Consider the following 16,854-nt stretch of genomic DNA (forward strand, 5'->3'; position numbering starts at 1 on the left):
CCAGATGAGACCTGGAGTCCTCCCGGAATGAAAAGTGATTTCCCCGGACTACAGAGATCAGTTCCCCTGGAGAAAATAACAGCTTTGGAGGGTGGGCTCTGGGGCATCTAGGGTCGCCACTCTCTCAGTGGGGCTGCTCTGAGCAGTGGCGGAGGAAGAAGAAAAGAAAAATGGCTGTCAAGCCAACACCAGCTGCTGTTGTTCATCCAAAGGACGCAGGAGGAGCGAAGAATGAGATACCTGCTTTATTTTTGATCACATGCCTCAAAGCTTTTCCCTGGAACCAGGCCCATAGCTACGTTGGGGCTTTTGAGGGGGCTCTGCCCCCTTTCTTAAAGGCACAGCCCTGCAAGAATTTCCCCTGTAAATGCTTTTTTCAATAATTTTATAACATTTTTAAAAGGCATGCACTCCTTTAAGCAGAGTGGGGTGCTGCAGTTGACTAACTCCCGCACTGAGCAAGGGGGTTGGAGTAGGTGACCTCTAGGATCCCTTCTAACTCTGTGTCAAGAAACTGGTCTCCTTGAAGAGAGTTTTTCTGCCTAAGTGTTAGCTTCCTTGACTATAGAAGTCATCATCCCCATCTGCAGGCTTGTTAGCAGAATTGTAGCTCAGGCTGGCGGAAGTGATTAACTTGCAGCAGCTGAGAACTGTCATCTAAAGTGGTTGACGGCTTGCAATTTAGAGATCTATCCAGGTAACAGCTTTCTATTGGCTCAATAGCTTTCCTTTCTCCACTGAGCACTGCAGAAAAGTAATTTGCCCCACAAGCCACAAAATCCTGGCTACCAGCCTGCCTGGAACTTCCAGAAAGTCTTTCCAACCGGCAGTTCCTTTCTAAGCATTCCCCAGCTGCTTCTGTATTGGGGGAATCAGAACACATTTCCCACACACCATTCAAACCCCTTGCTCCTGGCTATCAGTGGATAGAGAGAGTGACAGGTTCGGGTAGTTTCGCAACTGAGTGAGGATTTGAACGTGGGTCTCCCGCCCCCTAGGCTGACACTCTAACCCGGGGTCCCCAACATGATGCCCGCGGGCGCCATGGCACCTGCCCCAACGTAGCTATGGGCCTGGTTCCAGGGAAAAGCTTTGAGGCATGTGATCAAAAATAAAGCAGGTATCTCATTCTTCGCTCCTCCTGCGTCCTTTGGATGAACAACAGCAGCTGGTGTTGGCTTGACAGCCATTTTTCTTTTCTTCTTCCTCCCCGATTGGCTGTGCAGATTTTTCAAAACGATGCTTTGGCAGCAGCTGCCACCGCAGCACAAGGATCTATATACACTGTGTGACTGGAGTTTAAGCTGCGGCAATCATTTGGCAGCTGGCTCGGCCTCCCGCAGCAGCCATGCTGTGGGCAGCCCTTTCGTGGCTGTGCCCGCCACGCCATGTCCGAATTCCAAATGTCTCCACAGGCTCCAAACAGATGGAGACACACACACCCCACTCTAACCACTAGACAAAACTGCCTGCAAACGGCGGCATAGGAATGGCCTGTCAGTGCTGCCGGAGGAGGAAGAAAAGAGCCATGTGCCCATGGAACAGGCAGCTCAGCTAATAAAAGGACCGATTTAATCAGCTCCAGAGGAACCACAAGGCAGGCATGGGAAAGATACAAGGCTGATTGCCAACACAATGAGAGAGAGAGAGAGAGAGAGGGAGGGAGGGAGAGAGGGAGGGAGGGAGAAATAACAGGCAACAAACAGGCAGGGTTGTCCGTCTTCCCCTAAAACGAATGCCATACATCAGTCACACAACATTAACAGTTGTAAACAGCAGAGAAATCCCAAAAGGGCCGTTGGAAGCATAAAAATGCCTTATGTGACCCAGCGGCCTGATTCCCCCAGAACGAGAAGTTAGACGCCTTGGTTTTAAACACACACTCACCCTAAGAAAAAAAAATCTCAAAAGCAAGGATTCTTAGGATAGTGCCCGCCAGGGATCATTTCGTAGAAAAAGAGGTGCAGGAGCTCATTAGCATAACTTGTTTGCATATGCCACACCCCCTGACATCACCGGAAGCGTGTCAGAAGGCAACACCCACCGCTCAGGCTTCACTGGACTGTTTTGGATTGCTAGCTATTGGGGTGGGGGGGAACGTGCAGATCTGTCCTCGCAGAGGAGGGAGAGCTTGTACCTGAAGGCAGGGGGGGGGCTCTGCAACGTACCTGGTTGTTTGTTGCTCCTCGTGGCCTGACTGAGGGCTGCTGGGAGCAGGGGGCGGGGCTTGTTGCATGTGCCCACCCCCTGGACTCCTTACTGCTGGAGCTCCGCTCCTGTGCGCTCCCGCAGGAAATGACCCCTGGTACCCGCCAATACCTTTCCTGTTGCCCGCCAAGTCTTTTCAGAAAGTGGGCAGGGCCAGGAAGGGATTTTGTCCAATAAGGCTTCTGATTGACTACTGGAGATTTAATTGGCTGCGCAGATTTTTTTTAAAAGCATTGCTTCGGCGGCAGCTGCCTCCACAGCACAAGGAGTTTCACTGTGTTACTGAAGATAAGCAGCTGCAGGCATTTTTTGGTGGGCTCCGCCCCCTGGAGAAGCCATTTTGTGGCTGGCCCTGCCTCCCGGCACAGCCATTTTGTGCCTGCGCCCACCACACTGTATCAGAATTCCAAAGGGTGCCCATAGGCTCAAAATGTCAGGGACCCCTGCTCAAAATAGTTCAGATTTGGGGGGTAACAACCCCACCCACCACAGCTGGACCAATCAGCTGCCGCCGATGGTCTTCAGGATTCTATGTCCAGATTTAAACGGTTTCCTTTGCACCCTCTGTTGCTGCATTTGGTGTAGTGGTTAGGAGCACAGGCTCTAATCTGGGAGAACTGGATTTGATTCCCCACTCCTCCACGTGCAGCTGCTGGTGTGACCTTGGGTCAGTCAGAAGTTATTTCAGAGCTGTTCTCTCAAGGGCAGTTCTTGCAAGAGCTCTCTCAGCCCCACCTACCTCACAGGGTGAATTGCTTGGTGTATCACACACAATCTGCTCCCTTGCTGACAGGGAACCTTCAGGTAACTTTGTAACACTTTAACTCATGGTAATATATGTTCACTGTTTCTCTCCAGGACATACAGCCTTTCCTATAACTTGTCTTCAATTAAACTTTCCTTTAATTTTTCCTATTCTCTCAGCTTTCCTTCTGTTTCTCACTGAACTAACTTATTCCACACAGGACTGCTTCTCACTTTCCTCACACACAGAACTAACTGAACTTCTCAACTGTCAAACCTGTAACTGTAAAACCTGACTGACATACATACTCATCCATTCAGATTCACTTCCAAAACCCCTCCCCCTCTCTGTCAACCACCAATCATACCATACTTGCCTCTCTCAACCACTCTAGTCTATCTATCGCAGCCATGCAACCAAGCTTTTAAAGAGACACACACACACAGAAACAAGGATTCGTTACACCCCTGCTAAAATAGTTCAGGTTTTGGGGGCAACAACCCCACCCACCACAGATGGACCAATCAGCTGCTGCCAATGGTCTTCAGGATTCTATGTCCAGATTTAAACTGTTTCCTTTGCACCCTCTGTCGCTGCATTTGGTGTAGTGGTTAGGAGCACAGGCTCTAATCTGGGAGAACAGGATTTGATTCCCCACTACTCCACGTGCAGCTGATGGTGTGACCTTGGGTCAGTCAGAAGTTGTTTCAGAGCTGTTCTCTCAAGGGCAGTTCTCCAGAGAGTTCTCTCAGCCCCACCTACCTCACAGGGTGTCTGTTGTGGGGAGGGAAAGGGATTATAAACTGCTCTGAGACGGGCAGGGTATAAATCCAATCTCTTCTTCCTCAATGATGGTGGCACCTTAGATGCTGTCTTGCTTGGGCTTGAGGGGTTGTGTCATGGCTGCCAACTCTGCGTGGGGAAATCCCTGAAGAATTATGGGTGGGGAGGGAGGAGTTTGTGGAAGGGAGGGTGCCCGGCACACATGTGATACCATAGCAACCACCCTCCAAAGCTAGCATTTTCTCCAAGGGAACCGATTGCCTGGAGATCAGCAGTAATTCAAGAAGAAATCCAGGCTACACCTGGAGGTTGGCAACCTTAGCCACTGTCTCTCCTTAACACACTGTCCTGCCTCTCCTCTCCAGGCCTCCCGGATCTTGTGCCCGATCCAAACTACGTCCAGGCTTCCACTTACGTCCAGAGAGCTCACCTCTACTCCCTCCGTTGTGCCGCCGAGGAAAAATGCCTTGCAAGGTAGGACGGTCTCCTGTTTTTGCATCCCAGCCGAATGCACAAGACCTCCCCGCAAAAGACAAGATGGCCCAGAGCAGCTTTTTCTGTCTCCTGGTGGTAGACCAGAGCCGGTTTGGTGTAGTGGTTCGGAGCGCGGACTCTAATCTGGGAGAACTGGGTTTGCTGTGGGGAGGGGAAAGGAGATTGTAAACCACTCTGAGACTCCTTCGGGTAACGAATGTAAACGTTTCCCTTGCTCGAAAGCCAGTCAAATTCAACTCTAGGAGTGCGGTGCTCATCTCCGTTTCCAAGCCAATAAACCAGCGCTGTCCGAAGACATTTCCGTGGCCAACTGGCCAGCATGACTAGACGCCGACACGCACGGAACACTGTTACCTTCCTGCCAAAGCGGTACCTATTTTTTTTTTGTCTCTTGAGAAACCTGTATAAGGGTCAAGAAGCGACAGTTAGAACCGGATATGGAACAACTGATTGGTTTAGCATAGGAAAAGGAGTACGCCAAGAATGTATATTGTCACCTTGCTTATTTAATATATATGCAGAGTAAATCATGCGAAATGCTGGCCTGGATGAATCAAAAGCGGGAATTAAGATTGCTGGGGAAAAGATCAACGACCTCAGATATGCAGACAATACCACTCTAATGGCAGAAAGTGAAGAGGACCTAAAGAGCCTCTTGCTCAGGGTAAAAGAGGAGAGCGTAAAAGTGGGCTTGAAGCTCAACATCAAAAAAACTAAGATCATGGCATCCGGCCCCATCACTCCTTGGCAAATAGAAGGGGAAGTCGTGGAAGTAGTGACAGACTTCACAATTTCTTGCGTTCAAACTGATAGGTTGGCAGGAGCTGGGGGCAGAGACTCCGTCACTGGGCACTCCGTCACTCCGTCACTGGACACTCGGGTTGCGAACTGCTGAACTACCGACCTTCTGGTCTGCAGTTCAGCGTCTTAACCACTGAGCCACCGCAGCCCCTCAGGTAACGAAGGGCGAGGTAAATCCAGTCTCTTCCTCTCTTCTCTTCCAAAATGCATGCAAGCCGCCCCAAGTCTCCCCCGTTCATGCCCCCCCCAGCAAGTAATATTCAGGGGTCCATTGTCTCTTAAAACAATCTGAGAGCAATCCTTGCAATTTAGGCCAGAAAAGGCCCACCTGCTTCTGCCGCCTGAGCCAGTTTGGTGTAGTGGTTAAGTGCGCGGACTCTAATCTGGGAGAACCGGGTTCGATTCCCCACTCCGCTTGCACCTGGCTGGATGACCTTGGGCAAGCCGTAGTTCTGATAAGAGCTGTCCTTGAAAAAGAGCCATTTCTGTCAGAGCTCTCTCAGCCCCGCCTACCTCACAGGGTGTCTGTTGTGGGGAGGGGAAGCGAAAGGAGTTTGTAAGCCACTCTGAAACACCTTTGGGGAGTGAAGGGCGGGGTATAAATCCAGTCTCTTCTCTTCTTCCAATGGCAACCCTCAATGCTACAGGGCCCCCACCTTCCAAAGCTGCCATTTTCTCCAGTGGAACTGATTCCGATAAGCCTGGAGATCAGTTGTAAATACCGGGTGAACGCCAATTCCCCCACCTGGAGGTCGGCGACCCTCCTCTCTGCGAATCCCTCATTCACTTACCATACATCTTGCTCTCCTCTACAGATGTTAGGCAATATGAGATTGATTCGCTGGCGGTTTGTTATGGCAGTTTTATGGCCGGCGGCCCCAGGAAGAGCAAAGCTGTTATGTTATTAATATATCTCGCTTCTCGGTGTTCTGTCCCCTAACCACAAGGCCACCCGCGGGTCTCCCAAATATGGGGAACGGTATTTTGATGGACGATGGCAGTCCTAGACAGGTACTTCCTCTGATAAGATCAAGGCAAAACGCATAAACTAATTTGTTTGGCGTGGGCAGGTTTTGCCAGCTTGCAAGAATCGAGGCTCCAGTTCTATTCACAGGCAAACTTTCCAGGCTCCGAGTAGAGTTGCCAACCTCCTGGCGGGGGCTGGAGAGGCCCCAGGATTACAACTGATCTCCAGGCTCCATAGAGAACATAAGGTAAAGGCAAAGGCTTCCCTTGCCCGAAAGCCAGTCGAATCCGACTCTAGGGTTGCGGTGCTCATCTCCGTTTCCAAGCTGAAGAGCCAGCGCTGTCCGAAGATGTTTCCGTGGTCATGTGGCCATCATGACTAAACACCAAGGCGCACGGAACGCTGTTACCTTCCCACCGAAGTGGTCCCTATTTATCTACTTGCAATTTCTTGCTTTCGAACGGCTAGGTTGGCAGGAGCTGGAACTAGAGACGGGAGCTCATTCCGTCATGCGGCACACTCGGGTCTCGAACTGCTGAACTACCGACCTTCCACAGCCTGCAGTTCAGCGTCTTAACCACTTGAGCTACCGCAGCTCCATAGAGAACATACCTGTTTGTTATTTATTTAAAACATGTATTCCACTTCTCCTAGAGAAAATCACTGCTTGGGAAGGTGGACTGTATGGCATCACACCCTACCGAGTTCCTGCCCCTTCTCCACCATCTCAAGTTCCACCCCAGATCTCCAGTTATTTCTGAACCTGGAGTTGGCAACCCTAGAGAGTTGTCCCACTTCAAGCCAGTTTGGTGTCGTGGTTAAGTGCGCAGACTCTAATCCGGTAGAAGCGGGTTTGATTCCGCACTCCTCCACTCGCAGCTGATGGATGACCTTGGGCGAGCCACAGTTCTGTCAGAGCTGTTCTCTCAAGAGCTGTCCTCGAAAGAGCTCTCTCAGCCCCACCTACCTCACAGGGTGTCTGTTGAGGGGAGGGCGAGGGAAAGGAGTTTGTAAGCCGCTCTGAGACTCCGAGTGAAGGGCGGGGTATAAATCCAATCGCCTCCTCTTCATCTTCGTCTCCTCCTCCTCCTCCCCTCTCCTCTGTTCCCTCTGCCAACCCTAGTGGCTACAGAGAAGAATTTGGAAAGCGGATATCTTCCTATTTCCACCCCACCCTCCCGATCTCTATCTTGACACCATTTCCTTGTGAAAGAAAGAGAAAAAGAGAAACAGAGAGAGAAGAAATCGCCAATTCCAAATCGTTGTGAATTCAGAGCCCTCGATGGAGCTGCAATTATGCAAAACTGAGTCAATTATGCAAATATGGGTGAAGTGCATAGATTTATCTTAAGTGCCATTTGAGAGAACGGTAGGGGGAAAGACAAAGACAAAATCTACCATTGCGCAATCCTGCATCAAAACCGACCTTGAAAATATTACAGACTGAACCACGGAACACCATCATTAAGAGTGTAAGACGTGCCCCCGTACTGCAAGGGTTACAGTGCGAACCACCAAAAAATAAGCAGCTCCGACATTGGTTACCCTTACCCAAGAGTCTTTCAGGCCTGGGGATTCCCAGGAGATCTCCAGCCACCCCCTGGCGGTTGACAGCCCTCACTGGGAGTTCATCCAGTCTACACCCTCTGGCCTCCTAGCTAGAGTTGCCAATTGCCCCCCTCCCCAAAAAAAACCCCTAGTCTGTTTCCTCTATTTCCTGTATTATTACTGTCCATTGCTCCCTTTAAGAACATAAGAGCCCTGCTGGATCGGACCAGTCATCCATCCAGTCCAGCATCCTGTCCCGGTTGATGGCCCTCCAGAGGAACTGGTTGGCCACTGTGTGAGACAGGATGCGGGACTAGATGGACCACTGGTCTGATCCAGCAGGGCTCGTTTGGTGTTCTTATGAAGGCCTCAGCCTCTGTGCCCTTTTGCTGGCCCTCCAGAGGAACAGGTTGGACACTGTGTGAGATAAGACAGGATGCTGGAATAGAAGTACCACTGGTCTGATCCAGCAGGGTTCTTCTCATGTTCTTATGAAGGCCTCGGCCTCTCTGCCCTGTTGTTGGCCCTCCAGAGGAACTGGTTAGCTGCTGTGTAAGACAGGATGCTGGACTAGATGGACCACTGGTCTGATCCAGCAAGGATCTTCTTATGTTAGGCTTGCCAAGTCCCACCGGGGGGCGGGGAAAACCCCGCCCCAGAGGCCCGTTCCCCGCCGCCAGCGGATCGGGCCCCAGGGGGAACCCCACCCCGATGTGCGCGTCACTCGGAAATGTTGTGACCACGCCGGGCACGCTGGGGGCGGGGCCACGGTCATCTGAGGGGAAACTGTAGACGCCGGACGGGAGTCCCCCGCTCCGGAGGAATTTACACTTGGCAACCCTATCTTATGTTCTTAGGAAGGCCTTGGCCTCTATGCCCTTTTGCTGGCCCTTCAGAGGAACTAGTTGGACACTGTGTGAGATAAGATAGGATGCTGAAACAGAAGGACCACTGGTCTGATCCAGCAGGGTTCTTCTCGTGTTCTTATGAAGGCCTCAGCCTCTCTGCCCTGTTGTTGGCCCTCCAGAGGAACTGGTTGGCTGCTGTGTGAGACAGGATGCTGGAACAGAAGGACCACTGGTCTGATCCAGCAGGGTTCTTCTCGTGTTCTTATGAAGGCCTCAGCCTCTCTGCCCTGTTGTTGGCCCTCCAGAGGAACTGGTTGGCTGCTGTGTGAGACAGGATGCTGGAACAGAAGGACCACTGGTCTGATCCAGCAGGGTTCTTCTCGTGTTCTTATGAAGGCCTCAGCCTCTCTGCCCTGTTGTTGGCCCTCCAGAGGAACTGGTTGGCTGCTGTGTGAGACAGGATGCTGGAACAGAAGGACCACTGGTCTGATCCAGCAGGGTTCTTCTCGTGTTCTTATGAAGGCCTCAGCCTCTCTGCCCTGTTGTTGGCCCTCCAGAGGAACTGGTTGGCCCCTGTGTGAGAGAGGAGGCTGGACTAGATGGACCACTGGTCTGATCCATAATTCTTCTGATGTTCTTAAAGGGAGTGATGGATTATAATAATGCAGGAAATGGAGGAATCAGACTGGGGTTTTTTGGGGGGAGGCACTTGGCAACTTTAGCTAGGAGGCCTTTCTGCCTCAGTGGGCAGGGAAAGCAAAATAAATACAACTCCATCCACTAGAAAACAACTCAGGGCAAGCAGCCAGTATTTTCCAAACAGGAGCTCAGTTTCCCACAAATTATTTTGTTTCAAAACCCTAGAAGGCCCAAAGAGCTAAAGCAACAGGAAAAGAGAAGGGGGGGGGGAGGGTGAGATCCAGCCACCAAAGCCTCAAACAGGGGGATAATTTGTAGGGACCAGCTGCTGACGACTTCCAGGGCACAGAATGAAACTACTAAGCTATCAGTATTCTCACCCCAGTGCCTTTTTAGAAGAGGAATAACTAAAGTGTCTAATTGCCGGCACTGGTAACTTCACAAGACGCATCTCTTAAACATGTGCTCGGGGCCGGTCCAGTTATAGGGTTACCAGTCTCCAGGTGGGAGTTGGAGATCTGAAGGTATTGTGACCAGTGTCCCCTCTAAGCCGAGTTACTGTGAGCCAGCTCACAGTTTTTTAGCCTCCGGCTCACACCTTTTTGTCTCAGCTCAGGAAGGGAGGGCCCCAGAGCAAACTAATTTATGTGGTAGCCAGATCCCTCTCTCACAACTTTCACGCCAGTAGCTCACAATGTAGAATTTTCGCTCACAAGACTCCACAGCTGAGAGGAAGCATTGATTATGACTGATCCCTAGACGACGGAGATCTGTTCCCCTGGAGGAAAAGGCTGCTTTGGAGGGTGGACTCCATGGCATTGCACCCCACGGAGAGCCCTCCACAGGCTCCACCCCCCCACGGCCCCCCCCCCCCCCCCCCAAATCTCCAAGTATTTCCCAACTCAGAGCTGGCAACCCCATAGAGAGGAAAGTAATTATACACAGGGCTATTTTGGGGCAGGAACGCACAGGAACGGAGTTCCGGCTGGCTCCTGAGTTGGCCACGCCCAGCAGGATCTCATTAGCATAATAGGCCACACCCAACAGCAGAAACTCATTCGGATTGGCTACAATTAGGGGTGTGTGGCCTAACATGCAAAGGAGTTCCAGCTACAAAAAAGGCCCTGGGTTTTGACAACAAACAAGGTAAACAGAATAAGAAGCAAAAGGTGGGTGTGGCTGGATGAGCACACTTCTGGTAACATGGAGGTGTGGCCTAATAGGCCAATGAGTTGCGCTGTCAGGGCGTGGCCTAATATGCTAATGAGTTCCTGCTGTTGGGTGTGGCCTATTATGCTAATGAGTTCCTGCTGGGCTTTTTCTACAAAAAAAGCTCTGATTACAGTTTTGCATTAGAATATTCATGGGTCTTCGGGGATGCTGATGTACTTTTAAACTATCTGCCTGTCTTCTGGAGAGTAAGTGATGGTCAACAAAAATGGAGCCAGTATTAATGCTCCTGTATAAATCGATGATGCAACCTCATTTGGAGTACTGTGTACAGTTCAGGTCACCACACTTCAAAAAGGATATTATAGCACTGGAAAAAGTGCAGAAAAGGGCAACTAGAATGATCAAAGGGTTGGAACATTTTCCCTATGAAGAAAGGTCAAAGCGCTTGGGGCTCTTTGGCTTGGAGAAACGATGACTGAGGGGGGACATGATCGAGGTTTACAAGATTATGCATGGGACAGAGCAGGTGGAGAAAGACGTACTTTTCTCCTTTTCTCATAATACAAGAACTTGTGGGCACTCCATGAAACTGCTGAGCAGTTGGGTTAGAACGGATAAAAGGAAGTACTTCTTCACCCAAAGAGTGATTAAACACATGGGATTCACCACCACAGGAGGTGGCGGCGGCTACAAGCATGGACGGCTTCAAGAGGGAATTGGATAAACATATGGAGCAGGGGTCCATCAGTGGCTATTAGCCACAAGGTATAGACAGAGACTCTCGGTCTAGGGCAAGTGATGCACGGTATTCTTGGTGCTTGGGAGCGGGGGGCGGTGCTGGACCTCCTGATGGCACCTGGTATCTTTGGCCACTGTGTGACATGGAGTGTTGGACTTGATGGGCCACTGGCCTGATCCAACATTGGCTTCTCTTATGTTCTCATGTTGACCCTTCGTGCCCTGACTGTTGCTTAAAGACTTATATTACAACAGCAAACAGATAAATGCCCACCTCCAATAATTCAATGGATTGAGGACTCAGCCTCACCAGCATCATGTTGCCAGCCTCCAGGTGGGGCCTGGAGATCTCCTGGAATAAGAACCGATATCCAGGTGACAGAGATCAGTTGCCCGGGAGAAAATGGCTGCTTTGGAAGGCGGGCTCTCTGGTACTAGAACCCGCTGAGGTCTCGGCTCTCCATCCCCAGGGTCCACCCCCCAAAGGGTTGCCAAGTCCTACCTTGGCTCGGAGCGGGGGACTCCCTCGGATGACCGTGGCCCCGCCCCCAGCGTGCCCCGCATGGTCGCGTCACTTCCTGGTGACGTGCACGTCAGGGTGGAGTTCCCCCCGGGGCCCGATCCGGCGGCAGCAGGGAACAGGCCTCTGGGGCGGAGGTTTCCCCGCCCCCCGAGGGGACTTGGTAAGCCTACCAAATCCCCAGGTATTTCCCACCCAGAGTTGGCAACTCTTCGTATAGCAAACAGACAACAATTGTGCGTGGACGTATTTTTTAAAAAAACAAACAAACTTGGAAACCTCTTCTAGAGGCTTATCTGTACACTTGCCACCGTTTGTGGTTATATTTTCTTTTTTAAACTCTTTCCGCTTAAGGTAATTAAATTTTTTAGGAAAATATTGTAATCCGGGCTTGTTTTCTGGGGGAGCGCGCCGGAACCTCTCCAACAAAATTCTTGTTATAAAGTTTAAAAGTTCACGAGTTTCCAGTCTGCAGGTTGAAAACTCCATTTCCCTCTTGAGAGTTTTCGGCACCCCTTTTTCCCAAAAGAAGCGCCCTGATTGCAATCCTTTTTACAAAGCTTATGATATATAGAAGCATTCGCACTCAGGGTCCGGTGCATTTCCACAATCGCCCTCCACCACCCATTCTTGTCACGCCTGCTCTTGCCTTCTTCCAGCACGGCCTATACCCCCGAAGCAACAGACTACGACGTCCGAGTGCTGCTACGCTTCCCCCAGCGCGTGAAGAACCAGGGCACGGCGGACTTCCTGCCCAACCGGGCTCGGCATACCTGGGAGTGGCACAGCTGCCATCAGTGAGTGAGAAATCTCTGCATCGCAGGGGTTGCGGGCGGCTGGGGAAGGAGCAAATGGTCAGCTAGCGTGGCATAGTGCAGGGGCCCCCAACGTTGTGCCCGTGGGCACCATGGAATCTGCTAACACCTTTTGTAAGCCGCTCTGAGACTCCTTTGGGTAGTCAAGGGCGGGGTATAAATCCAATCTCTTCTTCTTCTTAAAACCTTTCTTTGGGTAGGAGCCGCCATAACAGCACAAGGATCTTCACTGTGTGACGGAAGGAAGGCTGTGGCAGCCATTTTGTGGCAGCCATTTTGTGGCTGCGTCCACCACACCGTCTGAGAATTCCAAAGGTGCCCACAGGCTCAAAAGGTCTGGGGACCCCTAGCATAATGGTTAGAATGTCAGACAAGGACCTAAGAGACCTGGGTTCAGATCTCTCTTCCGCCACAAACACTTGTTGAGCGACCTTGGGGACAAGCTGTTGATAGCTGCGTAGGCCCCAAAGTAAAACTACAAAAGTAATACCAGGTAATACCTTGCTTAGGACCACTGCATGGCCCCTTGCTTTTATGGCTAGCAGCAACGTGGAACCCAATCTTCTTTGCGTGGCAGAAGCTTCAGTGTATCCTGCGTTCCTCATGCCCTGGTCTCTCTCCCTCAGGCATTACCACAGCATGGATGAGTTCAGCCACTACGACCTGCTGGATGCGGCCACCGGCAAGAAGGTGGCGGAAGGCCACAAGGCCAGCTTCTGCCTGGAGGACACCACCTGCGACTTCGGAAACCTCAAGCGCTACGCCTGCACGTCACACACGCAGGTGAGAGCAGTCAGGAAAGATGGGGGGGGGGACGACTGACTAATCTAAGGCCTTGACTCAAAGCCAACAGAACTCTCTTCCCTTGGCACCAGGAAAACTTCCAGGGGTAAGAGGATCCTGAATTAAGAACCTAAAGGTTAAGAAGATATGGATGTGCAGGCCCGATGATTCAGTTAGTCCAAATTGAAAACATTCAGTATTAACAGATGTACAAGAATACGCAAGTAGATTTAAAAACGGATCTGCCCCCTCCCCGCAGTGACCGCAGATCCTAGAAGCCAACTGGAACGACAACATTGCCAGAATTAACATCATCTGCTGAGGCACATTGAATGTTTAGTGTTTTAGTGATTTTAGTGAGTGTAATGGTTGCTGTATTGATGGATATGTATTTGCTTGTAAATCTGCATTATTTGCAGATCTGTATGTTTGGAACCCGCCCTGAGCCTGACATGTGAGGAAGGCGGGATATAGGTCTAATAACAAACATAAATAAATAAAATAAATACTGGCCCTGGCAATAGCCTCGATTAAGAATCAAATTGTACAATGACAAGCAAAAACGACCATTATTGACCCTAACCAGACGCGTTTCGGCCCATGGGCCTTCCTCGGCGGTCAAACAAATGATGTTCCAGAATGGCTCCTGACATTACAACAATCATGTCTTATAAATTGACCAACATGAAGTTTTTTTAATGATTATTTTCTGTGGCCAAAGGCAAAGATATTAATCAGAGGCCTCATTTTTAATAGTTTGCTGCCATGGTCAGGTACCCTTTCCTATGGTAATGGTTCAGTTGTGTACCTTTCTCACTTGGTTAGAAATTTCAATTCAGCCAGGGGCCAATAGTGATGTAATAGTACAGGTGGGGAGCCACCACCAGAAATGCCCCTTTTCTGGGGACTGATAATCTCAGCTCTGTGGTGGAGGCAATACAGAGCACCCCTTGAGATGAAGATCTTAACCAGCAGGCCAGACATTATGGAAGAAGGCAATCCTTCCATTCCATGCCAGCCCCTGTATTTCCTCTTCCCCAAATAGGAATTTGAGGAAGAAGGCAATTGAGGTCAGGAAAACAGCAGAAGGGAAAGAGGGCAATGCCTCCAACTGTGGTGTCACTTCCCCAATTCCATTAGGATCACTCCCAACCAGCATGTCAAAAAAGGGCTGTGTACTCCTGCTTCAGAAGGAGCTGCGGTGGCTCAAGTGGTTAAGACGCTGAACTGCAGGCTGTGGAAGGTCAGTACTTCAGCAGTTCGAGACCCGGGTGCCGCATGACGGAGTGAGCTCCCATCTCTAGTTCCAGCTCCTGCCAACCTAGCAGTTCGAAAGCAAGAAATTGCAAGTAGATAAATAGGTACCACTTCGGTGGGAAGGTAATAGCGTTCCGTGTGCCTCGGTGTTTAGTTATGCCAGCCACAGGACCACGGAAACGTTTTCGGACAGCGCTGGCTCTTTGGCTTGGAAACGGAGATGAGCACCGCAACCCTAGAGTCTGATTTGACTGGCTTTCGAGCAAGGGAACCTTTACCTTTACCTTTACTTACTCCTGCTTCGGGAATTTCTGGAGATTTGGGGGTTGAGACTGGAGAGGGTGGGATTTGGGGAGGGGAGGGATGCTATAGACTCCACCCTTCAAAGCTGCCATGTCCTCCAGAGGAACTTATCCCTGCTGTCCGGAGATCAGATGTAATTCTAGGGGATCTCCAGGCCTCATCTGGAGGTTGGTAACCCTAGATCCTTCTCATCCCTGCTACCCAACATCCTTGGAAACAGAGAGGCCACGGATCTCCTGCACGCACCTCTGACCAGTCTCCAAGCAATGTGTTTCCTTTATGTTCAGGGTCTGAGCCCCGGTTGCTACGACACGTATAACGCGGACATCGACTGCCAGTGGATCGATATCACAGACGTGCAGCCAGGGAACTACATCCTAAAGGTCAGTTGCCCTTTTGACAGCATTTATTGGTGCCCCGGGAGTAAAGTAAGCTCAATGTGGGACATTTAAGCAAAACCGATATCTGCTTAACAGCCAAATTAGACGTCATCTGCACATTTCGTAGATGGTTCTTCTAGGGTTGCCAAAACCCCTGGTTTGCCAGGGGTCCCCCATTTTGGGGGGGGTTCTACCCGCCGCCGGCCAGATGGCCAGTGGGGGAAGCCCCACCCCGAACACCCACAGCCACCCCTCTCTCTCCCTTTAAATGTGTGGAACCCGTGTTTCCTCCCAAGCCCGATCTCCGCTTGAGATCAGGCTTGCAGGGAAATGCCAGCTTCGTGGACTTAAAAGGGAAACGCGGCTGCTCTTAAAGGGGAAACGCCGGCTCCTTTAAGTGCAGGGAACTGCCGTTTCTGGAGATCTGGCACGCGGGCGGGGGGCGGACGTCCCCAACGTGACGTCATCACGTTGGGATGCCCCACCCCCTCCAGGAACGCCCCCAAAGTCCCCCGCTGGGGGTGGAAGATGGACTTGGCAACCCTAGGTCCTTCCTTCACTTTGTTGGCCTCCTCTGTGAGGCAGTCTTATGGTTGCCAGCTCTGGGTTGGGAAATTCCTGGAGAATTTGGGGGTGGAGCCTGACGGGGTAGGAACTGAGAGGGGAGGGACCTCAGCAAGGTATAATGCCCCAGAACCCACCCTGCAAAGCAGCCATTTCCTGTCATCTGGAGATCAGTTGTAAGCAGGGCTTTTTTTGTAGAAAAAGCCCATCAGGAACTCATTAGCATAATAGGACACACCCAACAGCAGACATTAACATATTAGGCCACACACCCCATGCCTTCCCTTGGCTTGCCCGGGCACCCCACGGCTGCGGGGAGCCCGGGCTAGCCAGCCCTTGGACAGGCCAGGGAAATCCTTCCAGGCCCCCACCTCAGAGTCACTGGGGGGGTTGCTATCCAGGCCTTCCCTCTGTAGCCACGCACACAGAGGTTTTGGCTGTACTGGGTGTGGCCAGCTCTGAAGCCAGCCGGAACTCCGTTCCTGTGCGTTCCTGCCCAAAAATGGCCCTGGTTGTAAGCCCAGAACTTTTATTTATTTACTTCTTTTGTACACCCTCATTCTCACCATGGGGACCTCAAGTGGCCTTTGTTGCTCTCCTCGCCGCCATTTTTGTCCCCACAACACCCCTGCGAGGGAGGTCAGGCTGAGAGAGTGTGACTGGCCCAAAGTCCCCCAGCCATCTTCCATGGCAGACATGGGGATTCGAGCCTGGGTCTCCCAGATATTAGTCCTGCGCTCTAACCACAACACCGCACTGGTGTTCCGCAAGAGCCAGGAATTCTCCAGGTCCTGTCTGGAGGCTGGCAACCCAAGGTAGAGTAGGATGAGAGATGGGGGGGAGAAGCCTGCTTAAGGCCACCAGGTGACCATCGTGGCCAAGCAGAGATTCAAACCTGGGTCTTCAAGGCTTAGTCTGACCCTCAGCCTACTGATAAGAACATAAGAGAAGCCAATGTTGGATCAGGCCAATGGCCCATCTAGTCCAACACTCTGTATCACACAGTGGCCAAAAATACCAGGTGCCATCAAGAAGTCCATCAGTGGGGCCAGGACACTAGAAGCCTTCCCACTGTTGCCCCCCCCCCCCCAGGCCCCAAAAAAAAAGGAGACCACCTCCCCCCGGGGAGCCATCTTCCATGGCAGACATGGGGATTCGAGCCTGGGTCTCCCAGATATTAGTCCCGCGCTCTAACCACCGCACTGGCGTTCCGCAAGAGCCAGGAATTCTGTCTGGAGGCTGGCAACACAAGGTAGAGTAGGATGAGAGATTGGGGGGGGGGGGGAA

The 16,854-nt window shown here is 51.3% G+C and overlaps 1 protein-coding gene across 1 annotated transcript in view; it reads left to right on the forward strand.

Moving 5' to 3' along the window:
• Window positions 1-16,854, forward strand: part of LOXL1 (lysyl oxidase like 1) — a 30,528-nt gene that overhangs the window by 12,916 nt on the left and 758 nt on the right. The window contains exons 2-5 of the mRNA XM_015412291.1: window positions 4,102-4,210; window positions 12,125-12,262; window positions 12,907-13,063; window positions 14,911-15,006. Coding sequence (XP_015267777.1) covers window positions 4,102-4,210; window positions 12,125-12,262; window positions 12,907-13,063; window positions 14,911-15,006 — 500 coding nt within the window. The remainder of the gene's footprint in view (window positions 1-4,101; window positions 4,211-12,124; window positions 12,263-12,906; window positions 13,064-14,910; window positions 15,007-16,854) is intronic.

Source organism: Gekko japonicus, unplaced genomic scaffold (genome assembly GCF_001447785.1).
Source record: "Gekko japonicus isolate JY-2015 unplaced genomic scaffold, Gekko_japonicus_V1.1 scaffold3220, whole genome shotgun sequence".
Taxonomy (NCBI): Eukaryota; Metazoa; Chordata; class Lepidosauria; order Squamata; family Gekkonidae; genus Gekko; species Gekko japonicus.